General features: G+C 35.9%; 1 protein-coding gene across 1 annotated transcript in view; it reads right to left on the bottom strand.

Moving 5' to 3' along the window:
• The window catches only part of tgfbr3 (transforming growth factor, beta receptor III), a 136,493-nt gene that overhangs the window by 43,918 nt on the left and 66,342 nt on the right, over positions 1–26,233 (bottom strand). The window contains exon 4 of the mRNA XM_051112327.1: positions 16,399–16,536. Within this exon, the coding sequence (XP_050968284.1) occupies positions 16,399–16,536 (138 nt within the window). The remainder of the gene's footprint in view (positions 1–16,398; positions 16,537–26,233) is intronic.

Genomic DNA, 26,233 nt, shown 5'->3' with positions numbered 1-26,233 from the left:
TGCCAGAAGTGATAAATTTCAAAAAGTAAAAGAAAAAGCATGAGAAAGGCGTAGAGGCCGTCGAAGAATTCAGGACTTGGTTGAAGGTTATTTTTAGGGTTCCTCCGTACTGTAGACAGTGTGTAGAACTGTGCAGTTTTCCTTTTTAAAGGAATATTTAGGGTTCAGCATGTTAAGTTCAATCGATAGAATTTGTGGCCTAATGTTGATCACTGAAAAACTTCAACACGGCATTTGTTTTATTATTGGAATTTCACATTTTTACTATTTTAAAATGTATATTTGATAAAATTAATACACTGTAAAAAAAAAAGAAAAGAAAAGTTGTTTCAACTTAAAAAAAAAAGTAAGTGTTCGTGCTGCCTTAAAATTTTAAGTTTGGTCAACATTACATGTTAAGTTGTTCTACAAAAAACGTAGATATTTGAGTTTAGAAAACTTAAAATTGTACGGCAGCTTGAACACTTACTTTTTTAAGTTGAAACAGCTTTTACAGTCTATGTTTGAATTTTCTTGAAAGAACAGCATTTATTTGAAATTTGTTTGAAATTTGAATTTTTTAGTAAAATTATTCATGTCTTTTGATTAATTAATATGTCAATTAATAATGTCAATTCAAAATAAATGTATTCTTGCTGATTACATTTCTAATTTAATTAATTTAAATGCTAATGCTTTACACAGGTAGTGTAACTGTACACACACACACACACACACACACACACACACACACAAAATCATATTTCTTTCATACATATTGTTTAGATTCTGGGGCTACAGTATGTTTGTGTTGTTTTTTTCTTCCACAAGAGGAAAACTGAAAATTAATTTGCTGCTGTATATTTTTATTATTTTAAAATCTATATTTTATAAACTTAATATATTTGAATTTTTCATGGTTCTTTAATTAATAAAAAAGTATTCTTAGTTTGAAATTAGTTTAAAATTTGAAAAATTTAGTAAAATTATTCATGTCTTTTGATCAATTTAATTCAATATTGCTGATTACATTTTTAATATAATTTAATTTAATTAATTGAACTGCTAATTAAATAATTAATTTCTTTTTTTAATTAATTAAAAAATCCTAAACTTTAGTATAACTTTACACATGTAGTGTAGGCAGTGTAACTGTACACACACACAAAAAAGTTTTAGTTTAGATTCTGTGGCTACAGTATGTTTGCATTGTTTGCACAGGAGAGGAGAGGAGAGGAGAAGAATAGGGGAGAAAAGGAGAGGCAAGGAGAAGGGGTTGGGGTTGGGGTTTCTGCTGGCAAGCCCGACCGAGCACAGAGGAGTTTATCGATTTAATTGCGGGAATAGGGCTGTAATTAGTCTCGAGGAATTAGAAGGAAAAGCCTAAAACTAAATTAGCTCCAGGCTTTGGGAAGAGTTTCAAACCTCAAGAATTCCAAAAGGGAATATGAAAGCAATAAACCCACTCTGGAATTCAGCCAGACCCCCAACCCCCCAACCCCAAACCATCTTCCTCCCTTCCAAACCCATCAAACTCAATGGCAACATACGACTGGACAGACAAGTTTTTAAAAGATTATGGCATACAATACAACACGAGTCTAACTTTTAGTACTGACATCAAAAGTACAAGATATACGACTGTCATCAAAGTTTTCATTTAAACCCTTTACCAAAGAAGACACGCAATGTCCATATCCTGTAGTAATAACGACTTCAGAGTGAGAGATAAGAAAAAACACAGGTAACTGAGTAATGTACATAGACTTCTGTAAACAAAAATAAAACTGAAAGTAATTAAAAGGCAGGTTTATTTTCAACAGTGCGTCTCATGAGTGATGTGGTAAGTGTCAGTAAAGTGAGGTTAGTGTGTGCTGAAAGCTTCAGCTCACCTTTATTGAGGATAATTAGTGGTGTGTGTTAACAGCAGAATCTCTCAGTGGGAGGCAGTTACCTCAGGCTATAAACCCTCATCCCAATCTCAAAAGTCAGTTCTTATTTCTCTATCTTTATGAAACAGGATCCAGGGTAAATAAGAAAAAACAATCTGAATTCCAAATTTTATTAGATCACGGTTATATTTGTTATTTCTATAAGACTTTTTCATCAGAGCATTGCAAAGGTAACTTGGAAGAGGAAACTAACAATGGGGCAATAGGCTGAAGGTCCAAATTGCAGTTTCAATGCAGCTTCAAAGGGCTCTACACAATCCCAGCCGAAGAATAAGGATCTTATCTAGCGAAACAATCAGTCACTTTCTAAAAAAAAAAAAAAAAAAAAAAAAAAATATACATATACTTTTTTTTTAACCACGAATGCTTGTCTTGCACTAGCTCTGCGATTCGCATGTGAGTCTTCATGCATTACGTAATCATGTTGGAAAAGTCCCGCACGGTTAGTTCTTCGTCTGTGTACTTCAGGTTTAAAAATGTAGGGTAGGGCGAAAAAGTCTCATTTTCTCCTCCAACTTCAAAATCATCAGATGTTGTTTTACCTTTTTTTGTAAAGGGTGTTTGACTTTCTTTGCACGTTCACTTTTTAAACAATGGGTCGGTGGGTACTTCAGCCTACGTTACACATGTGTGATTACGTAATGCAAGGGTTTTCATTCTTTTAGATGCCAAAGGACCCCTAAATATGATTATCATTGTGCGGGGGACCCCATTCTAAAATGTAAAAGATATTTATATAGTTTCTTGTATATACACCTAATTTACCCTGTGGAAAAGTTATAAGCAAGTCTAAAAAATTAATTGGAAAATATTTATTTTCCATTAAATTACATTATTATTCCTTTTTTCTAAAACAATTACTTAAAAGTATTTTAAAGTAAAGTACAGTATTTACTTATCTTTTTGAATCTACATTTTATAATTCATTTTAATATAATTTTTATTATTTCTTTGTTTTCATATTAACAAATTTGTTTTAATCAATTTTTGCATAATTTATTTCTTTCATTCTTATTCAATAATATTTTTGTATTATTTTATAATTATTGTAATTACATATAATATAAAGATATAATATAATATAGTTATAATTATGATATTAATAATATCCAAACATCCAAAACTCCAAACATTTCCAAGGACCCCCTATCATTTCCTTGCGGCCCCCTGGGGGTCCCCGGACCCCAGTTTGAAAACCCCTAATGTAATGCATGAGGTCAAGCTAGTGCAAGCCGAGCATTTGTGGTTAAAAAGTATATGAATTTTATTTTATTTTTTTAGAAAATGGCATATTGTTTCACTAGATAAGACCCTTATTCCTCAGCTAGGATCGTGTAGAGCCCTTTGAAGCTGTATTGACACTGCAATTTGGACCTTCATCCCACTGGGCACCATTGAAGTCCACTATATGGAGGAAAATCCTGGAATGTTTTCCTCAAAAACCTTAATTTCTTTTCGACTGAAGAAAGAACGACATGAACTTGATCTTGGATGACATGGGGGTGAGTAAATTACCAGATTTTTTTTTTTATAATCCTTTAAAAAATAATAATAATAATAAAACATTTTTGTATAAAAGAAAGCACAAAAAATGCATTAAAAAAAATGCATTAAAAAAAATATATATATATATATATATATATATATATATATATACATACATTAAATGTTAGGAGTGATTATGCGGGAAGTCCTTAAATGGAGATGGTTTGGGTGTATACAAATTACAAACTGTGTTAACACGGCCCCTTATTTAGAAATCAAAGTTAAAATCAGAAATCAAAAACATCAAAATTAAAGGGTAAGAACATGAATTATGTGTGTACGCACTTGTTTTGAAAGACATTTTAGCATGAGAAGCCTTTCTGGTAATGTAAGAACATTTGTAGGCAATTAGTAGTGAATATGGCACTGCTTAGCTTTTACACTGTCTCTATCCAATACAGATGCAAAAAGACTAAAAAAAGAGTCAAATAAATTTTCTGTTCTCTGAATTGAATCAGTGTCTGGTTTGAAAAGAATGACGTTTCCCTCAGTGTCTTGAGTGTCATCACTTCTCAGTCCTGCTCTTCTCACACTCACAAGAACCTGTCTGGAACATTTCAGCAGTCTTAGCCCGGCATAAATCTTCCTGTTTATGCCTTATCTGTCAGTAAACAGGTCCAGACTGGAGCTTAGCCCTAGGTTAGCTCAGCGATATGACCTAATGTCCGTGCTCTGCTCTCAGGTGTCTTACTATGTCTGAGTCTGTTTTCAGGCTCACGGGAACTCTGTGAGGTAACCTGCTGAGTCTTACACAGCCCAACTAAATATCACATCATCCAGCCAAACCAATGTTTTATCTACATCTGCTGAGAAAGCAAGAGCAGCCTGACATCTGGCATTTGCTGATCCAAAGGTTTGAAAAATTGGGTTATGACATTTTACACCCCACTGCTGCCATGGTTTTCACACTGGTACCTACATTTACACCTTAGCCAACGAAGGCAACACTTGCACAGTTTCCATCACACCTGTGTCCTCCTAATGTCTCCGATTAACATCTGTGCTCCACCTAGTACTCTACATGCTTCCTAAAAGCATATTTCACTGGATTTCCTGCACTTCCTGCATATCAACATCTATATATTACAACCATATGTTGAGAATAAGAAAAGATGGCATGCCAAATGGTTTATATCAATTATAAGTGCACACTAATCTCCAAAATGCTCACTATGAAACGCCCTCTCCTTGAGAAAGCACAAATAGTTGATGAAGTGTTTGAAACAGACGTGAGAGTAGAGGAAAGGGATGCGACGTGAGCTTCAGAGATGGGGGAAAAAAAGGTGCCATGACGTGCTGAAGAGATGAAGGCGGTAAATAAATTTGTGGGTGATTTGTTCCGCTCACTCCAGAAAGCTAATCAAGTTCCTGGCAAAATTCCACGGTCGTGTTCCTGTGAACTGGAGAGAGAGACTGCCGTGGAACAAACAACACCATCTGTCTGCAAGCGCCACAGAAGAGCGTTCCTGCAGATCAACCTCCATCGCAAAACCAATATTGGTCCCGTAATGGTTTCAATTAAAAATCAGAGGGAGAGGGAGACTGTTTTTGCTAACCTCCCAAGGCAATAAAAATCAGGAAAACAGCCACTTGGCAAATACAGAAAGAGCAACATATTTACGACAGCCAAACTTTTTAAAATGTTGCGCCATCATTTATTTCATAAACATCTGCCAGATCGAACACAGTCCCCAACTTAACAAGACCCTGCTGAAGATCATAGCTTAGACTAGAAAGAATTTCCAGGCTGAGTAGTGCTGGTTTGATGTGGGTCTAGTTTGTGGATCATAGTAGTCTTCCTGTTAACTAGGGTAGGGTTTGCATCAGCCGTCCGTATGCTAGTTTATAACTAACTCTGTACCTTGGACACACCATAATATGACAGTTAATGGTGCAATGTAAAAAATATTTAGTAGTATGCAAGCTATAGCTTAGCACTCCTTAAAGTATTAGTTCACTTCCAGAATAAAAGTGTTTTGATCATTTACATCCACATCTACATGATCCCACACAAAAAGGGTCTTATCTAGTGAAACAATGGTCATTTTCTAAAAAAAAATTAAAATGTATATACTTTTTAACCACAAATGTCCAAGATGTTCATGTCTTTCTTCCTTTAGGAAGAAAGAAAGAAGTTTTTTGAGGTAAACATATCAGGTTTTTTCGCCATATAATGGACTGATATGGTACCCTGATTTTGAACTTCAAAAATGCAGTTTAAATGTGGCTTCAAACGATCCCAAATGTGGTTGTAAATGATCCCAGCCGAGGAAGGATGGTCTTATCTAGAGAAACGATTGGCTATTTTCATAAAAATAACACAATTTATATACTTTTTAATGTCAAATAAATACACAGAACACACAGTTCAGGCAGAGCAAGGCAAGACGAGCATTTGAGATTAAAAAGTATTTAAATTGTATTTTTTTCATAGATAAGACTCTTCCTCGGCTGGGATTGTTTACAACTGCATTTGGGATCATTTGAAGCCACATTTAAACTGCATTTTTTAAGTTCAAACTCGGGGCACCATATCAGTCCATTATATGGAGAAAAATGCAGAAATGTTTTCCTCAAAAACATAATTTCTTTACGACTGAAGAAAGAAAGACATGAACATCTTGGATGACAAGGGGGTGAGTACATTATATGTAAATCTTTGTTTTGGAAGTGGACTTCTCCTTTAACCACTGATTCTTCACATCATCATCTTTCGGCAATGAAAACAAAACAAACTTGCTTTCACAGATGATGTAAACACAGTAACTAGCAGAAGTGTTTGTGGACAGGACAGACTGTTCGTATTTTGTGGGCAGGGAATTATGCTAATGTATTACCCAGTGACATATATTGGTAACAGGCAGAAGATTTGAAAAATAGGATGACTCCTTAAGATGATTGAGTCGACTCTTTCTTTTGAGAGACAATAACTTTATGTATAACAGTTTTTTGATTAAAAAAAAAACTTTACAGACTGTTTACATTGAGGGATAGCTACATTACAAACTGCAAAAAAAGATATTTTTCAAAAACCCATATGACCTGCTCTTTACTTTCTTTTCGACTGAAGCAAGAAAGACATGAACATCAGGAAATTTTTATTCTGGATGTGAATTAATCCTTCAAAACCAGGCTAAGATGTAACTTGCGCACAAGCTGGTGCAACCGGCACAAGAATAATTTTTTTGAGAAACATCTTGACCAAAAAGTTGACCAAAAACCTAAGAAGTGTGTTGAAGATACCAATATACTGTGACGAGTCGACTGCCTCCCCCCCTTATTGTCAGCTGCACCCCGTCGGTAATCGCCGCCCTTCACCAGGCTCCCGACGGGAGTGGGCGTGTGGGAGGAGGAGGGGCGCTGAAACATCCAGGTCTGGCGGCGTGTGATGGGGCACACCTGATGTAAATGAAGCCTCATCACCGCCGCTGTTAAAATGCCGAGCGCGCCTCTCCTCAGGAGACCGGTCTCTTCCCCGTGCATGCACGCTGGTGTCCTCGTGGGTCCAGGAAGGGGTGAAGAGGGAACCAGCGCCGCAGGACGAGTTGCCGGACCCCGCGGGTTCGGATGAGGACCGCACCCGTGACGGCTGACGGGCCAAGATGCCGGGCCGTGATATCCCCCAGAAGCGCCACGTAGGTGGAGGAGGACGATGCCGCTAGAGAAGCCGCCGCCCCTCGCACCCCGGACCTGAGTGGGGAGCGCGTGCGGCCGCCGGACTCCGCCCCTTACCTGGACCCTTCCCTTCGGAACACTACCCCTCCTTCACGGAACCCCGTCACATCGAGGACACCAGATCCCCCTTTTTCTTTTGGACACTTTTTCCCCCTTTTTGGACACTTTCTGTTTTATTGTTTAATAAAAGCCTCTCCGAGGCCTGACGTCACACCCACTGTGTCTGTCGCTTTGCTCCGCCCCCGTGACAATACCCATGCTGATCACCAGCAAAGAAAGTAGAACATACGTCAACTATTCTGGTTTTCTTCAGAAAAAAACAATATTTGTTTCAAGATGATTCTGATATACAAGCACCCACCAATGTTTCCCTTCAGGCTCTTTCACGACTGGCGGTAAATTGGCAATGGCGTCACAGGGATTGTGTTTTACACTGAGATGTTTGGATTTCAGGGCTTTTGTTTTAGGGCCGGGTGATGTATACAAAGCAGGCAAAAACCAGCTTTCTGCTCAGACTCCAGGACTCCCATCTGCCTCTTTGGACCTCCAAGTGCTGGAACCAGAAAACAAGGCTTGGCAGGCCTTATCCACAGACAACCAGCCTTATAAAGCCATTATTCAACTATAAAAATGCAGGGCCAACTCTGAGAGCCTGAGAGGTAGAAACCTGGTTGCGGGGTCAATGAAAAATAAAGAGAAAGTAAAATCTTTCCAAAATATAGTTTAAATTGCGCCAAGTTCTTAGAAAATGTACTCTTTGCATTCATGTGGTTTTTGAAAAACTTTTCTACTATTTTTGTCAAAAGTTTAAATATCATGTAGGGTACCCATCAAGTGCAATAATATATTTTCTTTCCATCCCAAGTCGTAATTATTATTATTATATATTTTTTTTAGTCTTTAAATATATTTTTCACTTCAACACGATGCCAAACTTGAGCTATTCAGTTTTTGATTCATTGAATGAGTTTTTTCCCCCCATAAGACAGTTGTAACACCCTGGCATGCATAACTTCATTGAATTTCAAGTTTAGAAATTAAAAACAGGTTTACTGATGTCATTTTATGAATGATTTTTTTTCCTCTCAAGATTCAAACAGAACATGAGCTGATGTCATTGACCCTGAAGTAGCTGAGATGAACTAGTCGGGTTGATTTGTGCGTAGACATAAGCAGATGTAAACCCTCTGCTTCGTCTCCAGCCATGTTTGTAGGTTTTAAACAAAATCACACAAGACTTGGCTCTGACGCTACACACTCTTGAGCCATCTGCTGCAGCTATGTGCTGGAACGGAGTTCACTTCACAGAGCGTCGGGCCGGAAATAGTTCCGGCATGGAACAGGGTGTGTGTTTGTGAGCTGCTCTACGAAAGGATGAATTCTGTCAGTGTGTCAGGATGCCTGGTAAGGAGGTTCTTCTAGTAAAAAAAAAGTGTGAGCTCATTGCCCTGGCTGATCTCACACTAACTGTGAGGGCTGTGTGTGCGTGTGTGTATTCAGATGATGTCATCATGAGACTTGGACTAATAAAATCAAAGCCAAGAGCAAAAGGAAGACGTTAAGTAAGGGATGAAGGTACGTGCTGACAGCTCAACAGTGGGATCAGGTCCTTTTTCATAGTCCTGACTCGTTATTAAGACGTTCCAGGAGACATGGGGTCTGGGTAAAGTTCCCATTTGCAACAAAAGAGCCAGCAGATCACATCATCAGCTCACATAAGGAACCAGTATTCCTGTGCTATCAGTCAAAACTAATGATTAATTCACTTTTCAAGAGCATGGTGGCTAATGTGTGTGTGTGTGAGAGAGAGAGAGAGAGAGAGAGGGAGAGAGAGAATCTTGAAATGCCCAATATATCAACACCAATATAACACACAAAGCAACATTAATAGTTTCTCACTTATTAATGTTAACATTTAACACCAATAGTTTGATATTAGCATGTTGCTAAATTTTGTATGCCATTTTTAGGCAGAGGCTGTACAAATAGCAATAAATGCTATTTAGACTAAAGGTGAGGTCACATTTACTGTTGCTTGGCAAAATGTGCATCATTTACACCAAGTACAAATAGCAATAAATGCTATTTACACTAAAGGTATGGTGACATTTACTGTTGCTTGGCAAATGTGCATCATTTACGCCCACTACCACAGGAACCAGCTGGGATTCTGCTTGTTTTTAATTGCAAAACAATTACAAACTGAAAAAGAAAGAACTGAATATAGAATATTCTATGTGTAGAATATAAATGTATGTAGACAAGAGCAGTGTTGTTATTGTTAACTAAAACTAATAGTATTACAAATGATTTTCAATAATTAAAATAAAGCTTTTTAAAAGATTGTAAAAAAGTTAAGCAGAAATTAGAAATTATTTAGAAATTATAGCCTTATAACTGAAAATAGGTTGCAGTACTAAAATAAAAAAAAACCCTGAAAAAAACAGAAAGCTAAATATAAATAAATATAAAAATAAAAGCTAATTCAAAATCTAAATAAACTAGGGCTGTCAAACGATTAATTGCATAGAAAATAAAAGTTTGAGTTTGCCTAATATATGTGTGTGCACTGTGTGTCCTTTATATTTACTGAAAGATGTAAACTATGTTTTCATTAATTACCTCGTTTTCTTATTTCTTCTTCTTCTTATTATATTATTATTGTTGTTGTTTTATTTATTTTATTTTTTATTATTTTCCAAAAGAAGCAGGATAAGCAATAACTATGAGTTTAAAAAACAAAAGTGTTAAAAAAAATCTAAATGAGGTGTGACTCCACTTACAAGGACAGTGTGAATGCAAAAAGAACTTGGTTCTTTTTACTTCCGTTTGCTTTTTCGTTTAAGTTTAGTTATTTCATAAAGGACTCAGAGCGATAACATCTAAGATTTAATGTTTTTTCATCAATTTCACAGTGAGATTATTCTATATTTAATTCTATGTGGTATGCTTTCTCTCTCTTTGAGTGTGTCTGAGAGAAATACTGAGTGCTCTCAGTGAATCGGTTGCCTACAAACTATGCTGTTATGCTGTGCATCCATTGATATCATTAGTATTAGTACGCTCACTATAAAGACAAAAAATTCCAAAACTCTAGTCAAGTGTTCAAGTGTAAGCGGGTGAAAATATATCTGAGGTAACCTTTTTCTTAGCCTCAATCGATGGCAAGTTAAATCTAACAATTTGTTAGCCAGTGGCTAACGAGAGGCATTTTATAGTCACCTAGAGCGAAGTTTTTTTGCATATGCAAGTGATTTACTTGACATTTAGAGGGTTGACATTCATCATTGATATATCTTTCATATTGTATTTTGGGATTACCTTATCCACAAATGAAACATATGATACTGCCCTAGATACAGCCAAAATGAGGTATCAAAGAAAGCAGACATATTTGTAACATTTTAGTCACTCAACTTGCATTTAACAAGTCAATCATATTTGTTATGAGCACTCTGAGGATCTGTCTTGGCCTAACCACAGCTACCTTCTGTCGCAAACACAATCTTCATCATCAACATCATCTTTTCTCGTAAGTTGCCCTGGGCTCTGCCAAAAGCATAAATATAATATTTAATAGCACTACATACAAAGCTAGACATTTACAAGAGCGTCGCCTTGCTAATAAACATCCAAGGATGACCTCAGCACGTTCTCCTCTGAAATATATTTTGCCTGAAATTACATGAACCCGACATGAGAAAATATCCAGTCTCTACAGGAAATAACTCAGTTTGCGGCCTAGCGTGATATTACATTTTTCTTATCCATAATCTCAACAGTATCTGAAACCCGAGCCTCGGTCACAACCCAAAAAAACCTGGTGTACTGTGGTTTGGTGTCATTCTGCCATGCAACAAGACTGAAAAATTTTAACGGCCAGTTTTACAGAATGCATAGTCCCTTCCCACACCCAGGTGATGAATGACAAGCGTTTTGAATTTTGGAAGAAAGATCGAATCTAACATGGTCAAAGTGGACTGACTCACACAGAGAGAATGTAGGGTGTATTACAGTTGGACATCTCTCTGTGGCCACTAAAGGGGTTATGAAGATATTCATATTTTTGACAGTATGCATGTTTAGGAGAGTCCCTTGCATTAATAAAGAAAGCATGTATTTCAGTTGAGTACGCAGAATCACTTTACATCCGCATTCACAACACAAGCAGGGGAGCAGAACTTATCTACACACATGGAAATAATAGTGGCTCTCAGCACTACATTCCTCTGGAATGCTACGGTTTTAAAACACATTTGAAAATGATTATTGCATAGAACCGCTAGCTACATAAGGATATTTACTGTATACACAAGGCAGGAAGAGTGTGACAGAGTTAAACCAGTGAGGCCTATTGCTCTCGTTACACTGTGATTTTCTCATGTGATAGAAACTGGGTGGGAAATTAACACCCGCTACCAGCCAAATGTGGGTATTTTGGTGCATAATTTATTTAACAGCCATGGCGGCGGGCAACCTGTCTCGGATTGGCCTTTACAAGAAGTTCTCATTTAGTAACAATGATGTGCACACTTGCCTTAGCAAGTAACTGAAAATTGGTTGCAGTACTAAAAATAAATAAATAACAGCTAAATATAAATAAATATAAAAAGAAAAGCTAATTCAACAAATATACAAGTACTACAATAGTGTATAAATAATATTAAAATAGTCCTTGACAAGAAAAGAAAATGCTGTAGCAGGAAAAAAAAACATAAAAATCTTTATATTTACTGAGAAACGTAAGCTGTTTTTATTTATTTATTTATTTATTTTATTTTGTATTTTTATTATTACTACTAATACTACTATTATTTATTTACTTATTTATTTTTTTGTATTTTCCAAGAGGCAAGATAAACAATGAGGTTGTTGAAAAATAAAAGTGTTTAAAAACAAAAATCAAAAAGAGGTGTGACTCCACTTACAAGGCAGTGTGAACGCAAAAAAAACTTGGTTCTTTTTACTTCTGTTCACTTTTTTTAAGTTTATATATTTTATAGAGGACTGAAGAAAAAGACAAAAACACAGAGCGATGACATAAAAAGATTTAAAGCTTTTTCTTCAATTGAGCAGTATTGTGTGGTAAAATTTTTTTGACTGATAGGTAAAAAATTAATTTCCCATCCTGGATAGCGATGCTTATGATCAGAGATCCTGACGAGCCTACTTTCATTTTCTCATTAAGCCTAGTGCTCTCTTGACTAAATATGGTGGGCTGTTCAGGGGGGTGGCTGTCTTTTCTTAAACCCCTTTGCAGCTCTCCTCTGAGCACAGGAACGCCCTGGATCTTGTCATCTTGTTATTTTGGGGTGAAGAGGAGTGAAGTAACACTGTGCTGTTTCACAGGATGGCTGGAAAACAATAATGTTGTCAGGGAGTCTTAGTCGCTGATCTCATTGTCCTATTATATATTCGTGAGTAACGCTGCTTCAGTCAAAACGGTGTCTAAATTGTTTCCATGATTATACAACTCCATGACAAACAAATGAAAGAATTCTTCTTTTTTTCTGATTGTGAATGCCCTCTGCAGTTCAGTGGATACTAAAGAGATTAGATTTTAAAAAAGTGTGTAGTTAGATATGTATTCTGATTAAGTTCCAGGCAAGATTTTTGAAAGCACACTTGCAGAAAAGAAAAATCTCAGGAGGAGAGCTCTTAATATCTCAGCTGTTTCTTCTAGATAACAATGGACTCATTCATAAAACACATGAATAAATTTCTGCGTAAATCTTCCCGCAGTGATGGTCTCACGCAATGGCATAGTTATAATGCATATATGAAAAGAAAAACCTTAAAGGAGAACTCCACTTCCAGAACAACAATTTACAAATAATTTACTCACCCCCTTGTCATCCACGATACTCATGTCTTTCTTTCTTCAGTCGTAAAGAAATTATGTTTTTTGAGGAAAACATTTCAGCATTTTATATGGTGCCCCGATTTTGAACTTCCAAAATGCAGTTTAAAAGCGGCTTAAAACAATTCCAAATGCGGTTGTAAATGATCCCAGCTGAGAAAGAAGGGTCTTTTCTAGTATAACGATCTGTTATTTTAATAAAAATAATACAATTTCTATACTTTTTAATGCCTAACGCTTGTCTTGTCTTACTCTGTTTGGCCTGTTTTCGTTACAGTTCATGACAGTTAGGATATGTCGAAAAATGTTCTCATGTTCTCCCTCAACTTCAAAATCATCCTATATCACTGTTTTACCATTTTTGTTAAGGGTGTTTGATCTTCTTTGCATGTTCACTTTCCAAAGACTGGGTCGGAACTTCTGCAGCGATGTAGGATGATTTTGAAATGATTTTTGAAGTTGAGGGAGAAAATACAGTTTTTCGACATACCCTAACTGTCTTGAGTCAGAATACACAAGAGTTCAAGAACTGCAAGACAAGACAAGCGTTTGAGAATAAAAAGTATTTAAATTCTATTAAATTCTAAAATATCGCAATAAATACCATATTGTGGACTTCATATCGCGATATTATCGTATCGTATTTGATATTGTTACATCCCTAATTGTAAACTATATCTTGTTATTGATTTTAAATCTGTACTGAGCCCAAAGTATGATCTTAAAGTAAAACGTCTGGTTTTAATGTCTGAAAAAGTAAAAAGTCTGCTTTTAAAAGTGCTAAAGTCTGATTTTGTGGTGGCTGTGCATTAAAATTTAATTATTATAATCTTATTATAAATTGTGGAGTACTACTATAAGGTTAACCCTGCCTATAAATGTTTGAAAATAATTAACCATTAAAGGGTAAGTTGTAATCTGTAACCTATTGCAAAAGTAGGTGCTTTTATCCAAAAGCGACTTACAAAAGAGGAATGATTCATGACCCTAACTGTCTTGAGTCAGAATACACAGAGTTCAAGAACTGCAAGACAAGACAAGCGTTTGAGAATAAAAAGTATTTAAATTCTATTTTTTTCATGTAAATAACTGATCGTTGGGCTGGGATCGTTTAAAACTGCATTTGGGATCGTTTGAAGCCACATTTAAACTGCCTTTTGGAAGTTCAAAACCAGGGCTCCATATCAGTCCATTATATGAAGAAAAATGCAGAAATGTTTTCCTCAAAAAACATAATTTCTTTACGACTGAACAAAGAAAGACATGAACATCTTGGATGACAAGGGGGTGAGTACATTATATGTGAATCTTTGTTTTGGAAGTGGACTTCTCCTTTAATTTAGATTCACAGCATTTTGTTGTTGTGATACAATGTTTTGGGGCCCTGGGGAAGTTTTGACATGCCCTGACATTTGTGTTTTTTTTTCAGTATCCTCAAAACATATTAATGGCTAAAGTCTGATTACACTGTAATCAGCACAAACTGGGCTACAATGTTTGTGTTTGTGAAAACAACGTTTTCTCAAAGTTCAGGTACAAGTCAATTCACTGACTTTTCGTCTGACTTAAGTTTTCTTAAGAACATGTGTTGGAGCTCTTAATTTTGAACTCTCAAAGTGCATTAGATAAAATGATTTAACACTAAAATGTACAAATTTAATTTTTTTTCCAATTCTTTATTTGTCTTTTTTAAAAATATCGCAATAAATACCATATTGTGGACTTCATATCGCAATATTATCGTATCGTGAGATTTTGATATTATTACATCCCTAATTGTAATCTATGTCTTGTTATTGATGTTAAATCTGTACTGAACCCAAAGTATGATCTCAAAGTAAAAAGTCTGGTTTTAATGTCTGAAAAAGTAAAAAGTCTGCTTTTAAAAGTGCTAAAGTCTGATTTTGTGGTGGCTGTGCGTTAAAATGTACTTATTATAATCTTATTATAAATTGTGGAGTACTACTGTAAGGTTAACCCTCCCTATAAATGTTTGAAAATAATTAACCGTAAAAGGGAAAGTTGTAATCTGTAACCTATTGCAAAAGTAGGTGCTTTTATCCAAAGCGACTTACAAAAGAGGAATGATTCATCAATGATCTAATAATTCGTCAAAGAGCTAACAGTATTCGTAATATGCAATGCCAGGTTTATTTGACAACTAGGTTAAGAAACAAACTAGAGAAGAGGAGAAATACAAAGAAGTGTAAATGCATTGGTTTTAAGAGTGTGGGATGGCATGTGCACAAGGTGTTTCTGAATCTGAAAACTGTCAGATTCAAACATTTACAAGTTAAATATTTACATGTTAATCAGATTTTTTCAGATCCACCACCCAAATTTCATTCAAATCAAGCTCAAACAGATCAGCTGGGGTGTTTACATGAAGCCTTTTTGATCCAACTGAACCATCAATCTGACTATAAACAGATTATTTGTGTACATGTAAACACATGGCTATTGAGGATACACATCTATCCGCAAAACTATGTTGATGGTTTTACAAACAATTTACAAAAATCTGCTTTGCTTGTGTTTCATAAATGAGGCTGTCCTGCTGCTCAGTAATTTCACCTCTAGAGTTTTAATAGAGATCTTAGGAGACTTTTACATTTCCCAACCTAATGTTGGATATCTCAACATGGAATTTTCTTACTTTTCTTAGACCTAAGCTACACTATTCACATTAATAATACTTAGTAAAATAAATAACTCATTACTCACTTTTACTTCATGTCAATAATAGTTACATTTGTGTCCATTTTTCCATCTTAGAATAAAAGTTGATGCATAACTGAGAACTAAACTACTGAGAACTAAACTACGAAAGAGCGCCCACTGAGCAGTAAGTGTTCCTGTGGTGAAAGCGATGGGTAAAGCAGTGGGGAACAGAGTGAAGCCACAACTAGAGTATAAACCTCAGACCGTCTCGCCACCAAACATCCGTCAGGCAGCGTAGTGAACATCCACAGACTACAGCAGTCAATATAAACCTGTGAGCGTGTGCCAGAAGCAATTACACAAGCCTCTGTCTAAAAGATGGTTGCGTTGGCATGGGATGTGTTTACGCGTGTATGGATGTGTGTGTGTGAGCATGTTTGTATTTCCTCTGGGTACAGGCACCTGAATGCATCTTTGAGCGAGTAAGACCTCTGCTGACAGGGGAGTGGAGAAGCTTGTTTGGGGAAGGTAAGACGAGCCAAAGAAAGTGTAAATGAATTGTGTGTTTAAAGATGCGTGTTGATTTGGAATGAATGAGATTCTGAATATTCATTTCTAAGAAAATGTGGATGGAGTTGGCCCAGAAGACGTGCTGGGGAGGATAGGGAGACAGACGGGGACGTGATAGAGAGATGGTTTGAGAGTCATAAAGCAACTCAGACTCACATGGAAGATGCGTTTGACTCCTGAGGCCAGTTTCTCTGTCCGAAGCTTCCAGAGGACGGGCTGGGGGGAGTTCAGGACGAAGACCAGGGGTTTCTGATGCACAGGCAGGGACTGGATGGGCCGCAGATGTAACGCCACCTGAACACAGCAAAGAAAGGGGTCAATGAGAACGGAAAAGAAGGAAAGTGAGTGCTGAAGACAATGAGGACTTTCACTAAAGACAGATAGGACACAGGGGGCTCTGAGCTGTAATCCTCAAAGCTTCAGCTGCTAGAAAGACTTTTCAGACTTTTTTAAATTATAAAGTTTGTGGATGTTTTAGGGAATTCAATGACACTTTACAGTAGCCTAATATTCAGCTCTGAAAGCATAATTTATCCAAAAATTGAGGGTTGTACAACTGCCATGATATCATATAAAATAAACACTACCAGTCAAAAGTTTTTGAACACTAAGCTTTTTTTAATCATTTGATCCAAGTACAGAAGTACAGAAAAAAAACAGTACAATTTTGTAATATTTTTACTATTTAAAATAACTCTTTTCTTTTTTAATAGATTTTAAAACGTAATTTATTCCTATGATCAAAGATAAATGTTCAGCATTACTCCAGTCTTTACTGCCACATGATCATTCAGAAATCATTCTAATATGCTGATTTGCTGTTCAAGAAACATTTTATTATTATTATTATTATCAGTATTTAAAAAGTTAAGTCCATTTTACATTACATTTCAGGATTCTTTGATGAATAGAAAGATTCAAAGATCAGCATTTATATGAAATAAAAAGCTTTTGTAACATTATACACTATACCATTCAAAAACTTTGAATCAGTATTTTTTTTTTCTTTTTTAGGAAAGAAATTATAGAAATGAATTAATAATTTTATTTAGCAATGATAAAGACATTTATAATGTTACAAAAGATATCTATTTCAGATAAATGCTGTTCTTCTGAACTTTCTATTCATCAAAGAAACCTGAGAAAAATCTACTCAGCTGTTTTCAATATAATAATAACAATAAATGTCTTTTGATCAGCAAATCTGCTCTGGAGTAATGATGCTAGAAATTCAGCTTTAAAATCACAGGAATGAATTTTATTTTAAAATATATTAAAACAGAAAACAGTTGTTTTAAATAGTAAAACTATTTCAAAATTGTACTGTTTTTGCTGTACTTTAGATCAAATAAATGCAGGCTTAGTAAACAGTAGAGACTTAAAAAAAAACATTAAAAAGCTTACTGTTCAAAAACTTTTGACTGGTAGTGTATATTGCGAAAATATATGATATATATCTTTTATATGAATTTGAAAACTTTTAACGAGCAGAAATGTTCATATTTATGAATAATTCAAGACATTTTTAAAAATAGTATTTACCTGAAAAGAAACTTTGAAATGAACCTTCCTTATGCTTAAAAACATGCAAAGGGTATCAGCAAAAAAAGACAATTAAAAAAAGAGCAATTGCACCTAATAATAATTTCACACCTTCAATTTAAGAGCCAATATATAATTCAAAATGTGAAAAAAAAAAGTTTAAACACCTGTTGCAAATATTAAAAAAGAAATCACAAACAGTCATGCTAATAAAATGCTTATAAAACATTGTAATAAAAAGAGACATTGCCTTTTCTATTTTGATAATGTTTTGGTGTGTGTTTAAGGTGTACAAAAAATATTACTTTTATTTGATTTTTAATCAATTTTTTTTTACTTTTCTACATCTGATTACTTGTCACTGACACTCAAACACTGAGTTAACATTTGCCCTGGCCTACATCTCACATAATATTTTAAGCGCAATAAAAGCTGCATATTTCATATATGGGATTAGCCAACGACTATAAAAATCTTGCTAGACAAAGCTTTTATTTATATTACAAATAAAATACAGTTCACTGAAATCCCCCCACGACTCCATTTGCATTTATTGTGACCCCATGTGCGGTTTTGAACCTCAGTGCCATAAAAACCTCTCATTTCTTTAATCCAAATGTCCAAACTTTCCATTCCCTTCCCTCCTCGCCTGCATTCTGTAGTACTTTTTTAGTAATGTTAGTGCCAAAAACATGACTACAGCAGCACTGTGGATGGCTGTTACTCCTTATCAGAGTTTGTGCTATTTATGTCTCCACCCCGCTGATAATCACACAGTGACTGAGAAAGCCGTGTTTTTCTTTGGATGGCCACAATATATGGCCTCACTGGTATTTGAACTTTCACACAAAGGCTCTTTTGTTCATACAAGATGGTGATAGTGAATTGAGTAAGAGGATCGAGAAATAGAGAGCTGCTCATGGACAGCTGGATTGATGAGGATGAATAGTTTGTACAGATTGTTTCTATTTAGTTTGAGCTTTAATATTAATTTATAGTACACACAGATGTTTAGTAGATATTCAGCTTATTTATATTTTGAATGTCTGCCAGTTACATGACAGAATTGCTTCTTGGATTCAGTCTGTGTTACTTTTTCAAATGCTGTCCTAATGTTAGAGACATGCAGACAAATGTCTCTGGCCGCTGCCTCATGTCCAGCGTTTTTAAGAAGATTCATAAAGTCTACTTTTAATAAAATGACTAGTCGGTGAAATGAATATTTGAAAATATATACTTTCACACTTCCCTACTATACAGAAAGAAAGCTGTGGATTTGGGTTCTGTGATTTTAAATGCTACAAAATCTCTTCCAGATTCTGTGGAGACGTTTAGCTGGTGTTTTGCTGCTTTATACCCGGGCCTGCAGTCTCTGACGGGGCCCAGTGGGCCAAATATAACCTGCTGATTTAGGACCTGCAGTGGGGTCGAAACCAAACTCCATTCCAGACATGGTTTGATTAACTACCTCTCAACACTGACCTGACAAACAAGCACTGCCTCATCACCTTTAGAGCTTTATTACTGGCCCTCTTCATCTGTCAGCCACTGACTGATCATATTCACTTCAATTCGCAATCATTCAAATAAAAATGACTTAAATTTCTGTTTTACTTTATACAAAGCATTAACACAATGTCAAAATATCACAGGGATGCTTTTATAATGTTTTGTGTTCTTTGAAAGCTTGAAAGCTTACTATTACACAAAATTTTTCATTGTTTGTTCCACTGAATAAAAAAGCTTTGGAAGGAAACAATGGTGAGTAAATGAAACAGAATTGTCTTTTAAACTCTGAGGTCAACCAGGATATTTTATATAGTTTGAAACAGTTCCTTTTACAGTTGGAACTCTATCTTACTGATCTAAACTTGATTCTCAGGCTAATACTGTTACACACTTGAGAACATATTCTCACGACTTCATCAGAAGAGCCAATATTGAATTATTCACTTAAATTAGTCAATTAAACTATCAGACAGTGAAAACTTAATCTGGCAATGACATTATCGTAAATCCAGTCAAAACATAGCTACAAAGACTTGCTTGCTTTGATGTAGTTACTTAATATGTAAGATAGGGAAATTTCAAATGAACTGCATATGAAAACTGGATGTATCCTTACACTACCAGTCAAAAGTTTTTGAACAGTAAGATTTTTAATGTTTTTTAAACAGTTCTCTTCTGCTCACCAAGTCTGCATTTATTTGATCCAAAATACAGCAAAAGCAGTAATATTGTAAAATATTTTTACTATTTTTACTAATATAAATATATATTAAAATGTAATTTATTTCCGTGATCAAAGCTATTTTTTTTTTTTTTTTTTTTAATTTTGGGGAAATAAATGATAGAAATGAATACTTTTATTTAGCAAGGATGCTTTAAATGGATCAAAAGTGATGATAAAGACACGTATAATCTTACAAAAGATTTTTATTATTTCAAATAAATGCTGCTAAACTTTCTATTTATCAAACAAACCTGATAAAATTCTACTCATATCAACATAATAATAATAAATGTTTTTTAAACAGCAAATCAGAATATTAGAATGATTTCTGAAGGATCATGTGACTGGAGTATTGATCTTTAAAAATCAGCTTTGAAAACACAGGAATAAATTACATTTTAAAATATACTCAAATAGAAAACTGTTTTTTGTTTATTTTTTAAATAGTACAAATATTTTAAATTTTACTGGTTTTGCTGTACTTTGGATCAAATAAATGCAGGCTTGGCGAGCAGAAGAGACTTATTTAAAAATCTTACTGTTCAAAAACTTTCGACTGGTACTTGCAACTGAAACACATCATTTTATTCTTACTCTAAAGAGCTGAATTCAGGTCCAGAAGGCCATGTCCAACCAAACCATTTCTTGCAAAATTCAACCTCTTGTTATTAAAAGCCTTATGTCTTTTATGACTCCAATAATGTACATTATTAAGTATGACTCTGGGTAATCGAGACCTCATCTCCATGGTTAAAATGGACATGTCCCAAATGGGACACCTGATGTGGACATGTGGTCTTTCTACTTTATTTTGTGTGCATCTATACATAAGATTAAAGGCTGTCACATTTTCAACTTATGACTAATTTTGTCCCCTATGCAGCTGAAATACAAACTTGATAAGCCCCTTTAAAACTATGTTACCAAATTGTGGACTGGATGTAGTAATTTCTAAACTAATTTATTATACATTATTGAGTATGTATGACTAAGGGTAATGGAGACCGCACTTGCATGGTAAAAATGGACATGTCTCAAAAAGGACTTGTATGTATCAAAATCACTGTCACATTTTTCTCATGGTTCAAAAGAGCCCCCTATGCAGTCTTAATGCATCCTCAATATGCCCTCTAAAATGTCTTGGGACACTTGATGTGGACATGCAGACTTGTGGTCTTCACTTACGTGTATTTGTCCCCAAGATCACAGCCTGTCACATTTTTATCTTGTGGTTAAAAAGTGCTCAATAGCACCCCCTTCAGCTGCAATGCATCTTCAATACACCTCTTTGTTAGGACTGAGGGAAAGTATCAGTTTGTACTGATCCTCTCCAACTAAACCTAGATAAAACAGCTATAAACATTTCCATTTCAAGCTGTCTGTTTTAGAGGAAGCAGATGTGTTTGTGGGTGGAGCTTTGTTTATGCGCTGCCCTAAATGACAGGTAGTTGAGCTACATCTCAAGTGAGCTCTGACCAACGCTCGGAGCTGCGTAATGAACAGCTCCCCCACAGATGTGGGAGGACGCTGGAGCAAATAAGAGTGTTTAGCAATGAGCGCAATAAAAGTGTGGCAATAATCATAACAGCTGGGCCTTTGGAGAATGGAGAATGGAAGATATTACAGAGTACTTATCACATAGGGTCTGGCAGACAAATAGTGGACTCAGACGCACAAGCAAGAGACCCTCGATTTTTATTCCACTGGATTTTTTTTTTCCATTCACTTGCCTTTGTGTACTCAGTGGAAAATTTTCAGTAAGCATCTAATATCTACCCAAACCGCCCACCTTGGATCATTCTGAGCAGACATTCACGAACAAATACAATCTGCATGAAACGAGTGGAGAAGAAAAACTGATTAATCAATCAATTTGATAAATAATTAAAGAAAAAAATTATGTAGCTTTTCATTATTTACTTACCCTAATGTCATCTTAAACCCCTATTTCAAAATACAATCATCTTCCACACAACAAAGTTTTGACGGTTTAAAAAGTTCATAAACAGTATCAAAAAATCTACATGAATCAAATGGTTTAATACAAATCTTCTTATGAAAGGTGATTTGTAATATCATGAACATCTATTTTAGGCTATTATTCACATAGAAAACATTGAGCACTTAAATATGGTAAGTGGAAACTCAAACATGTTTGTCTCATACACAAACCAATGAAGTTTGTTCTCATGTGTCATGCAAGCACATTTGAGTTCCCGAAAGAACCAATTGTGCATCAAGTACAGTTGAGCTTCCATTACAATATCTTCACTTGTGCTTTGACGATGAATGAAAGTCGTATAGGTTTGGAATCACATGAGGTTGAGTACATTTTCATTTATGGGTGAATTATGCCTTTCAATAAGAACCAGAGAAAGAAACTGAATGAAAGTTTTGTCTAAAGAAAGGGATGTCGAGAGTTTCAAGGAGAGGGGCTCAAGCACAAACTGTCTAGGTTGTAAAAATCATGGAATTTCAGAATCAGACAGAAACAATTCCAAAAAAGTGAGTCATTCAGAGAGGGCACAAACACAGTCGCTCCGGCGTTCCAAAACTGCTCCAAGGTGAGAAGCAAATTACCTTGGCTAGGCATGAGCCAAAAACCCAGCTCTCCAGGGTGAGCTCACATACTTCGCATCACACATTGGCAGTGCTGGGAATTGGGAGTGTTGATTAGTCCCACATCGCACAGGTTCTGTGAAACACCATCTGCGATGCTGTAATGCATCTGCAATGCATGCTTTAAACTGAACAATACAACATAGTTTACAAAAGATTTCTACAGAGATTTAACATGATACATGCTCACAGAGAAATTAGTTCATCCTTCTATACGGCATGTACATGAGGCGTACAGACGATTATGTTCACTGCAAGCACACATATCTCTCTTCCACTGAAATGGTGCCTCTGAAGAAAAGTGGTTCTTAAACCTTCTGGTCCTCAACTAGCAATTACCAACACTGGTGGCTGTGCGGTGGGATAATGTTCCTACCCAATGCCCTTATTACTCTAAACAAAAATGGTGCTAAAGAGCACTAAAAGTGGTTCATTGGCTTGCAATCATAGGGGAACCACTTTAGGTGCTATACAGCACCTATCTCTAAATGTGCTATACAAAAATCAAACGATGCATTAGAACCATAAGAGGAACCCCATTCTCCTCTGTAGATTTTAGATAGTTTACTCCACTCTCATTATGTTTGCAGTGAATGGGAATTTACTACAATGGCAAAATCTGTTTTAAATCACTTTTATGCTTTTCTGAGGTCAAAAAGTCCCATGTGGGGGCTCTAGAATATTTCCTTACACGGGGGCCTTGAGGGCATAATAGTTGAGAACCATGTTATCTTCAAATACTTTACTTTAATGCAGTTTTATAACCATTTACCCCCAACTAAACTAAGAGACTAATAGAGAGTTAGACAACCTTTAAAGAACTATACAGGGGCTTAACAGGTTTCTTGTATGGCAGTGGTGCTATAACACCTTAACCACCCATAAGAACCACTGAAGAACCATACTGGGCTTAACAGGTTCTTTATACGGTAATAGTGCTATATAGCACCTCAACCACCCCAAAGAACCACTGAAGATCCATACTGGGCTTAACAGAGTCTTTATATGGTAGCGGTGATATATAGCACTTCGACCACCCCAAAGTACACTCTTAAAAATAAAGGTGCTTCACAATGCCATAGAAGAACCTTTTTTGTTTAAATGGTTCCATAAAAAACCTTTAACATATGAAGAACCTTTGTTTCACAAAAGGTTATTTGTTGTGACAGATGGTTCTTCAGATTATAAAAAGGTAAGAAAGAGGTGGTTCTTTAAACAGCCTTTGACTAAATGGTTTTATTGTGGAACCAAAAATGGTTCTTCTATGGCATCGCTGTGAAGAACCTTTCAAAGCACCTTTATTTGTAAGAGTGTACCGCTGAAGAACAGCAGAAGATCCATACTGGGCTTAACAGGTTCTTTATACAGTATCAGTGCTATATAGAACCTCAACCACCCCACTGAACCACTAAAGAACTGCAGAAGATCCATACTGGGATTAACAGGTTCTTTATACAATAGTGGTGCTATATAGCACCTCAACCACTCCAAAGAACCGCTGAAGCACCAAATTTTTTGTATGTTATAACTTACTTCCACACTTGCCAACTGCCAAAATTGAAGTGACAGCCCTGTTCTTACAGTTTGGTTGTTTATTAGTATTTGACCTATTTTAATTTATTTATTTTATTTATTTATTTATTCATTAGTATTGAATTACTTTTAATCACTTTTAATTTATTTTATTTAAATGTATGGTAATATAATTATAATTTTAATATTACAATAATTTTATTTTTAATATTACTTCTGGCTCATCCAATAAAGCCAGGATTTAGCATAAATCTGCTGGAATAAATTACTTGCATTAAAGATGGCATGAAAGTTCACCCTATCTGCATCCTAAATGTATGTTATTAAAATGCTTCATTTAATTCAATCATTCATTTATTCATTTATTTACCTACCTCCCTAAGAATTTTTAATCAAAATGTCTTGCACTGAAATGGGACTTCTCTCATTTAGTCTGCTTACACTGCATTCATCAGCCACATTTCAAAACCCAATCAACTAGCTACGACATCACTAGAAGAGCCACTGTAGTGGAAACACATTGCAGCTGGAGCCTCCTTCAATCTCAATGTCACCACTGGAACTGCCGCTGAATTGCAAACAGAGTTGTTATACTGACCAAAGCCAGGCCTCAGAGGAGCGAAGCGGTTGAGATGATCATGTTTTGAGAGATAGAAAAGAAAGGCATGGCCAGTTTGAAGCCCAGAGTGTGAGTCTGGACCTGATTTCACAGGCCTCTGCTCTAACCGCTGTCTGATGGTGTCACGGGGGCCCGTCCGGCCTGATTGAGTTACAAAGAAACTACAGGCTCTGATACGAGACAGCTGCACCTCACAGTACAAACCCAGCACAGAGGCTAGCATTACTGCAGGGGGTAATGGCAAAGCGATCACACCATGTCATTTAACACACTAGCAACCTACCATTCAAATCAACAAATCACCCTTAGTGAGAACAAACAATGTCAGCAAGACACCGCAGTTCCTGTGCGGAGACTGTGCTGTTCCTGCCTATCTGTCTGTGAAACCTTCATAATTTCAAACATTTTTGTGTAAAGCACCAATAAATCAACTCTGTCAGCTCTCTATGTACTGTATATCTATCTCTTTCACTGCTGACAGCAATTCCCAGTTAAAAGGAAAGGGTGTTGACTCTATTGATAGAGTTCATTATGGGACTGACAGTCCTCCCAAAATTTTAGTTCACTAAAACATCCTCTAATTAGATGCCAAATAATGCAAGATAAGCAAAACATAACAGTCACAGTGTTCCCGCGTGCCATGTGAAGTTTCAGGGAAGGGGAGCAGATGGGTGGGAAACAGGGAGTTTGTTTAGGAGAACGATAGCCAGATGATATGGAATCATACAGGGGAAAATGAGGAAACAGGCTAAGATAGTGGTTGGAAAACTAGTCCATTTAAAGGATGTCAAAAGTATTGGCACTTGGCTACAAGAGAACATTTTTGTGCGCAAAGAAAACGAAAATAACACACTTTGCGAACAAAAGGTATTCTTGTTGCTTCGTAAAATTAAGGTCGAACTATTGATGCCACATGGACTATTTTATCAATGTCCTTACTACCTTTCCAGGCCTCAACATGGTAGTTGGGTTGCTGTCTACGCAGGGCCAGAAAGCTCTCGTATTTCATCAAAAATATCTTAATTTGTGCTTGAAGATGAACGAACATCTTACAGGTTTGGAACGACATTATGGTGTGTAATTGATGACAGCATTTTATTTTTGGGTGAACTATCACAACTCCTTAAGTTATTAATAACGTTTGTTGTCTGGAAATAATGCAGTGTTTGCACATTCTCTGTGACAGAGAAACAGTTAATTTTGCTTAGCAAAGCAAAGATTTGTGCTGTCAAGAGATTTTCTTGTAAATTTGATAAAATCACTGCCATGTGTCTGTGCAAGATCTTTCCTGCGGCTGCACTCTGTTTGAAACAATGTAGAGTTATGTGAATGTTTGGCACTGTTCTAAATGTGAATCTGTGTGTGTTGTTTGACTACGTCTTGGTTCTTTCTGGATGGCTGAAGGAGAATAAATGAGGTAAAGATTAAGGGTCAGATCAATCTGT

Source organism: Labeo rohita, chromosome 6 (assembly GCF_022985175.1).
Source record: "Labeo rohita strain BAU-BD-2019 chromosome 6, IGBB_LRoh.1.0, whole genome shotgun sequence".
In the NCBI taxonomy this organism is placed as follows: Eukaryota; Metazoa; Chordata; class Actinopteri; order Cypriniformes; family Cyprinidae; genus Labeo; species Labeo rohita.
The sequence above is the reverse complement of the archived record's forward strand: the minus strand, read 5'-3'. Positions and strand labels throughout refer to the sequence as shown.